Raw genomic sequence first — 7967 nt, forward strand, 5'->3', positions numbered from 1 at the left:
TTTATTAAATTAATATTTAATTATAGTATTGATTTATTATAAATTTTAAATCTTAATTAGGTGGAAATAAAATTATAAATATGTTATATTATGGGACCCAACTAATAGTAAATAAGGAACCATGGTTGAAACAAAATCTGGGCACGAATATGGGCAACTATCTGGTTTAGAGTAGTCTCATATGTACAATCGTACCTCATACCCAAATATATCCCCATCGAAAGGGGACTTTTAGCCCTAGTCATGACACCATAAGGCTCTGAAAACTCTAGCGATAAACCCATAAGTTGATTGCCTTAATTAGCTTCCAATGAACCTGTGCTCTTAGTTAACAGAGAACTACTGGAAACCCCACCAAGCTCCTTCTCCTTTCCACCTATCTTCTCATACATCCTTGGTCTTCCCTTAGGCCTCATACATTTAGGTCACCACCAACTGCGACAGATGCTCCTTATGAGTCGCACACCCCCTTAGTTAAGCTTCTTTGGACGACCACACCCTCTTTTAGGAACTCTTACAGATAACCCTACCCTTAGGAAGAAGCGCCACCTCGCCCTCCCCACCTTGACCCCTGTCCGTCAAAAGGAAATTTGTTTGATTGGTACAATTCTAACTAAAAATGAAGTGTCGATTAGGCTAGGGCATTCTAATATTAGAGTACTTAGATTCATATTACAATACTAGTACTATGGGATCAACCACTTATTGACATATGTGTTTAGCAATTATTTTTTACCGCCGCCAAAACGCAAAGAGTAAAAAGGTTTTTAGTGAAGAGTTTTAAATCTCCACAAAATGAACATGCTAATTTTGTGGTAGTCTCTGTAACATTCTCAAAGTACTAGAAAATGATTTTTCTTATACTCTATAGATTATGGGCATTAGAAACCGTCACAATTCGCATATATCGATCCGGGGTTAAAAATCCCAATATATACTATGAAACATTAATATGATTATTATTATACTACTGCTCTTTAGCTTTTAGCGTGTGTATAAAAGGAAGGCCATCCATCTCAGTCTCAGGTACTCCCTCAAGGTGTGTTCTCATAACAAACCACAGCATTAATATTTTCTCTCTTCACCACTCTTCTCTCTCTTTGACCAGTCACACTCACCATGAGTTCCAAAAATGTGTTTTGCAGATTAGGCGAGCAACTCAGTGATGCAAAACCATACTTGTTAATGATTGGGTTGCAATTTGGCATGGCTGGAAATTACATCTTCGGCAAGGATATTCTTAACCATGGGATGAGTCGTTTTGTGTTCATTGTTTATCGCAATGCCATGGCTACCGTTGCCATAGCTCCTTTTGCATTTTTTCTCGAAAGGTGTCAATCATATCACTAGTATATTAGTTACATGTTACTTAATATCTTCCTTTATAAGCACTATATATTTCTTTCATTAAGTCGGTGACTAGCTCTACTTTTGTCAAATTTTTTATTCACTATATATTTTTCAGGAAAAGTAGGCCCAAGATGACACTATCAGTCTTCCTCCAGATAATGGTTCTGGGATTTCTAGAGTAATGATCTAAAACCTTATTACCTATGTAACACATGACAAGAGCGTATCTCCAAGCATATATTCATATAAAGGAATAATAAGGATTTTAGTTCTTTTTTTGAAAATAAGGATTTTAGTTCATGAAGTCACAACATTAATCCTAAATTCATACATTAATCAGGCCTTCTGAGCCGTTTGATCACCGTTTGTTCCTGATCGAACGACTTAATTATATGTTCCATCAAAATGAGACAGCTTAGATAAACTCAATTTGAGTCATATATACCATCTTAATTAAATCGCTCAAATATCTTTAGTTCGTTATATAGTGCATGGTTAATTAATTTTGAGCAGGCCAGTTTTTAATCAAAGCTTCACTTACTTGGGGATGAAGTACACCTCCGCATCATTCGCATCTGCTATCACCAATGCCGTGCCCTCTATCACCTTTCTGCTCGCAGTCTTCGTCCGGTAAATAAATAATTATCATCGCTGTTCATTTTCTTCTAATTTTTATATAGTTGGTGCGCACACTTTGATTTAATTTGCATATATGTTTATAATATAAGTTTTACATGTGTAAAGTAAGCTGAATAATTTATTGAATGAGTGTAATAAAACAATTTTATTTAGGCTGGAACGTCTCAAATTGAAGGAGATTCGGAGTCAAGCCAAAGTGATTGGAACATTAGTAACCTTTGGAGGAGCTTTATTAATGGCAGTGTACAAAGGTCCTGGGTTCAACCTTTTTCATTCTGAAAACACAACCCACGAACAAGATGGAAGCATCTCCTCTCACAGCCACCAAACTACAGGGGCTCTTTATATACTAATGGGTTGTGTGGCCTTGTCTTCCTTCTACATTTTGCAGGTAAACGAAAATGACTTTGTAAATTAATTTTAGCATATATAATGAGGATATTGTTAATAACATGTAATAAATATTAAATGATGCAGTCAATAACGGTGAAAAGATATCCAGCAGAGCTATCACTGGCGACGTTGATTTGCTTGGCGGGAACAGCGGAAGGCACTGCGGTGGCACTTGTGGCTGAGCGTCACCCCCACGCTTGGGCAATTGGTTGGGACTATAGGATCTATGCTCCACTTTACACGGTTTGCCAACAAACTCATTTAAATTTAATGTTGAGAAACAACCCCTCTCAACATGGTACAGTTATTACGCCAACAAAATTGGCAGAACCCTGACACTACAGCTTAAAAAACACCAAAAAACATCTAAAAACCCCACATCCAATGCCAAACCAAACACAACTATGAGAGGTCTCTATGGAAGTAAAGAAATGGTAGGTTTAGCCGAATGGGATCTTACCAATCGCACGACACCTGCAAGATAAAGAACCAACCCAAGCGTGCAATACACAAAACCCTACCATAACACCCAACAACCGTCATAGAGCTGAGATCTAAAGCCTAAAGAACTTGAAACAAAAAAAGTAAAGAAAAAGTTATTAGTTTACTGTATTTTGTTTTCTCCTTTTGCATAATTCTTTTTAGTAAATTTCAACCTGCAAGATAGAGAACCAACCCAAGCGTGCAATACACAAAACCCTACCATAACACCCAACAACCGTCATAGAGCTGAGATCCAAAGCCTAAAGAACTTGAAACAAAAAAAGTAAAGAAAATATATTAGATCAAAATAAGTTTTGCGAGAATATATTAGATCAAAATAAGTTTCAATCCAATTAGCATTAACCATTCAAACTCGTGTTGTGCGAGAATATATTAGATCAAAATAAGTTTTGTTGTTGGGTGAAGAAAATAGGGTTTGAAGGTGACGTTGGTTATGATGGTTATTGTGGCCTATTTTTTAAATTAATTAAAAGAAAAACGAAAAATGGAATATGAGACTTTTTTTAAAGAGTTTTACCAAATAACTTTTAACTTAAAAGTAGCTTTTAAGTTATAAAAAAAATAAAAATGGACAAACGGCTTCTACTTTTTTTAAAAGCTCTTATTTTTAACTTTGACTTAAAAGTAGCTTTTAATTCCAAAATAAGTTGGGCCATACAAAGTCTAAAGTCTACTGTATTTTGTTTTCTCCTTTTACAGAATTCTTTTTAGTAAATTTCAAGTCAATTGAAATTTAATATGACTATAAGTTATTTTTTAACTTACATATAAGTCATTTTTAATATTTAGAAATTGATAAATGAATTTTTTAAATTTACTCTCATATTTAATATAAAAGAGAAAGTGAAATTTTTAAAAGTTGTGAATTTTGAGAGATAAATTCATAAGAAATTAAGCATATGATTCAATTAGAGAAAAACATATTTCTGAATTTGTATTTTTTTAAATAGAGTAATTTAGGAAAGTTAATAAAACTTCTTACAAATTAATTATTACTCCTCTCCCTTTGTTTATTTTTATAAGACCCCTTAGAAATACTTTTGTGTCCTTTAATATAAGACCACATACTAGATTTTATGAATATTTATTATCTTCTTTCATATATACCCTTGTATTTACTTAGCTTTTCTATTGCCAAAGTTTGACTAACACTTATAATTAAGGGTAAATATGGAAGATTTGATAAATATTTTAAAAACCAATATATAATGTACTTCTACAACTACAACCTATGTATATAAGGCAGTGAGTGAGGATATGTTAATTAGCATGTTTGTCTGTTCTTTAGTACTCATGTGATTGCCATGTAAACTGAATTTTGTAAAGGAGGTTAGGAATATACATTCCTTCAACATGATCAAAGACAAGAGGGAGCGAAGAGAAGAGAAAGAATATTTGAGTCAGTAATCTATCATCATTATCTAATAAAAGAAGTAATATTCTATCATTATGAAAAAGATGCATAAATGGAAGTACACGCAAATGCCTACAAAATCACTAAATGATCCGGGTTTCGTAACGGATACCTGCATTCATATCCATTACTTTTTGCAAGTCATCACACATCTCTCTGTCACCCGGAGTCCTCTCTCTCCAACTCCCAGTTTTCGTCAGACAGCCCTCTCCTTGATCTGTGCTCTGCATTTTTTTGTATGATATGTTTGTGGAAAACTGATAGTATTGGTATGTTGAATCTGATATGTGGTTTTTAATATGGGAATGAGCAATTTGTATGATTTCTTAACTACATTAGTTTTGGCACTAGAAAACTGGTGTGAATGTGATATGACAAATTTCAACAAAATTTGTTCAAAGAGCTTGAAATTTGATGTCCATTTGTGCCTTATTACTTCATATTATCAACATTTGTTTCCTCATTTTCTGTTATTATAGGTTCACTTGCAGGAGTTGTATTTCATGCAAATGGATATTATCAGCATTCAGCAACTTCAATGGTTGAAGACTATAAGATCTTATTTTTTAAATGTTTAGCTAAATATGATGCATTTAGTTACTTTAGATAATCTACAAAATTATCTAACATGCTCTTTTGGCCAATTTTATTACTTTAATCTTACACTTCAAAACTTTTAAATCGTAATAAAGAATGCTTGCACTGTAATATATGGTGCTCAGAAAGTTCGTTTCCCTCTTAATCTGCAAGAACTTATCCTAACGGATTTATTGTTAACATTATCTCCTTTCAGGAGGGAACAAGATAAATTTTCTAATACTTGTTTAAACTTCAAAGATCTTGCCTTGGTTTGTTAATTTCACTCTTCATATGTATGCAGGGGCATGTTGGGGAAGCTATTACTTATGGATCTGGTTTTTTTTTAAGGTAAGCTTGTCGCTTTCTGTTCTCCATTTTATTTACGAAATATTTGGTGCATCATTGTACCTGACTTCCTTTTAAAGATGAATTAGACACAAAAACTTAATTAGTACATTGGATGCTATTGATATGCAGTGGGAAAGATGCATTGCTCTTGAGTCAACGAATCACCAAAGAGAACATGTAAAAGATGTATATAAGTTATATTGTGGTATAGACTATAGAGGAAAAGTAATGTCAAAAAGGTTAGAGAAGTGGAGAGGTATGAACAATCACATGATCAAACTAGATTAAGCAAGCCCCAGCCAGAAATGGAATGAAACAAAGGCACATTTACATAGTTAGGAATTGGTCTAGCTTACTGCTATAATCTTTTTGATAAATAGAAGCTCAGATATCTCAGATATATTGGTTCATAGCTTGTTTGTTAATTGTTATTACCAACAAAGCTCAACACAGCTTATAGATAACCAAGTCCGGTAAGCATTACATGGGTTTGATCCTTGGACCTATGAATGGAGAAGACATTGTTGGAAGAGGCAAAATCTGCTTCGGTAATTTTTACGTCTCAAAAGAGATTGTCTCAAAAGAAATTAGTCTCCGAACGTGCATTCAGAGAATGTATCTGCTTGTGTCAAGCACACACCTGCTAGCCCGAGAACTAGAACTATTACCTCTGTTTCATAATATCAGTCATTGAAGTTTTTCTGCAAGGATTAAGAAAATCATTAAATATCTTTAATTTCAGGAACATATGATTTCATTTGAGTAAATTAGGCTTTATTCCCCTTGTGCTTTTTCATTCACTTTACTCATTCCTTATATTGGTTATCTAAGGTGAAAATATAAATTTAAACAATTTCAGATCTGAGCTGATATTTTGGAAAGGAGGGAGTATCTACCTGTTTCCTTTTTAATAGATGTTGCTGCACTTTGAATCAAGGGATGAAAGTAATACATTTTGTTAGTGTGTTTGGTTTTGAGTTTGGGTATTTTGAACCAAGTAGAAGCAAACATGCAAATACAAATTGGCCTTAATTAAACAAGCTCTTTCTAGAAAATATTACTGTGCCTCAGGTGTGGATATTCCAGAGTCATTAAAAACATTCAATTTGAAGAGAGGTCAGGCTGCTCATAAACGAGGGAAGAAGAAAGTCTTAAAACTGATCCAGTAGAGAAAAATTCCAGATAGCTGCAAAAGAAGGATGTGAACTTGGATTCAAATGGCTTGCAAGGTCAGAGGAGGAAGAGAAGCGGTTACTCACAGAAATGTATGGAGATAATGGATACATTTATTAGTAGGGTGTAGTAATGGATCTTTGTATCCCTTCACTTAATCACCTACCATGAATCTTATGTGTTTCAAAAAAAGTAAGAATCTTGTGTTGTATGTATTAATGGATGGATACACTTATTTTAAATCATTCTAAGTCTTATATGACCGCGTTCTTCGATGGAGCAGCAACGCTGGGTTAGGTGGTCCCCTTCCCTCAAGGACTGCATTGTGGTTATTGGTTAATGTTGATGGTAGCGTCCATGGGACGCCGCGTCGAGGTGACATTGGAGGGTGTCTTCGTAGCATGGTTGGAGAATGAATTGCTAGCTTTTATGGTTTCTTGGATGATTGGACATCCTGCTCTTGGAGTTACTGGCTATCTAATATCCTTCACTACAACAAAACTGGGTGTTAGCGGCGGTTGTAAGTAGGACCGACGGCTGTTAAAACCGCCGGTAACACAAAATATGTGTTCTATTGTTTCTGGACCTAGCAGCGGTTGAAACCGCCGCCAAAACTCCAGAAAATTAATGTTTTTTTTTTCTTCTGTTTTTGGTTTTTTTTTAACCTACTTTCTAATTTTCTTTACATAATAAATTAATCAACAAAGGGAAAATTTTGTGCCAAAGAAAATCCATTCAAGCACCACCAAATACATGCATAAGCATATATATATCCACCAATTCTTCACAATGAAGCTAAGAGTGCTTAACACAAATCCAAAATTTAAGTTATGTTCCACAAAGTGCACATAACATGTCCCACCAAAAGGAATTTAACATAATTGTATTTTCCATACATGCTCTACGAAGTACATAACATGAAAATTGAAAAATCTAAATAGTCTTTTGTGATGGTGTTCCTTGATCTTCAAACATGACTAGAGGAGAAAGATGATCTCGTTTCCCTTAATTGGTGATTCCAAGTTAACAACCTGAAATTTTTTTTTTGAAACCAACAACCTGAAATTAAAATGAAATTATAGAGTAAGTGAAAGCTTAGTTGCTCAAAAAAATAAAAATGTTTAGCAAATTTAGTATAAATTTTTCTACCCCCATTTTCTTTATGAACTTGCATAAGGAAAGCAAGTTGTTCCTTCAAAACATCCATCTCAGCAACTTGTGCTTTTAAAGATTCAACTTCAGCAGCTTTTTCCTTTAGAGATTCAATTTCAGATTGCATTTTTTCCATCATAACATCATTTTGAAGGGTTGACCTGTTGAGGCTAGGTCCAGTGATCTGAGTTGGAGTTACTCTAAGTCCCATGCCACGTACATAGCCAGGACAATCCTTCCCAGAAGTTTCAACTAAGGCTTCATTTTCAGAAGAACAATTTTCAATTGTAGTGGGCAATTGGTCCTGCATATAATGTTGAACAGACACATATATAAAGTGCATCAATCAACCATAGTGATTAAGTTTCCAATAACAATACAAAATGACTAATAATAAACTATACGTACACATTTG

General features: G+C 34.2%; 1 protein-coding gene across 7 annotated transcripts; it reads left to right on the forward strand.

Annotated features, from left to right (window-relative positions):
• The first annotated feature begins 300 nt into the window (after positions 1–300).
• LOC130736927 (WAT1-related protein At4g08290-like) lies at positions 301–7130 on the forward strand. Of its 7 annotated transcripts, XR_009018611.1 has the most exons (9): positions 304–1331; positions 1466–1528; positions 1864–1980; positions 2143–2380; positions 2467–2625; positions 4780–4841; positions 5181–5227; positions 6087–6592; positions 6684–7130. XR_009018611.1 is itself a non-coding variant. In XM_057588713.1 (8 exons), the coding sequence occupies exons 1-7, from the start codon at positions 1120–1122 to the stop codon at positions 5224–5226; spliced, it is 897 nt and encodes a 298-aa protein (XP_057444696.1). In that variant the 5' UTR covers positions 301–1119; the 3' UTR covers position 5227; positions 6299–6642. The 7 variants fall into 7 exon arrangements, 6 of the variants coding, with proteins under 6 accessions (XP_057444696.1, XP_057444700.1, XP_057444685.1 ...); XM_057588713.1 differs by lacking the exon at positions 6684–7130 and having other exon boundaries at positions 301–1331; positions 6299–6642; XM_057588717.1 differs by lacking the exons at positions 6087–6592; positions 6684–7130 and adding an exon at positions 5357–6080 and having other exon boundaries at positions 301–1331.
• Positions 7131–7967: the final 837 nt, after the last annotated feature.

This window comes from Lotus japonicus, chromosome 1, assembly GCF_012489685.1.
Source record: "Lotus japonicus ecotype B-129 chromosome 1, LjGifu_v1.2".
NCBI lineage: Eukaryota > Viridiplantae > Streptophyta > Magnoliopsida > Fabales > Fabaceae > Lotus > Lotus japonicus.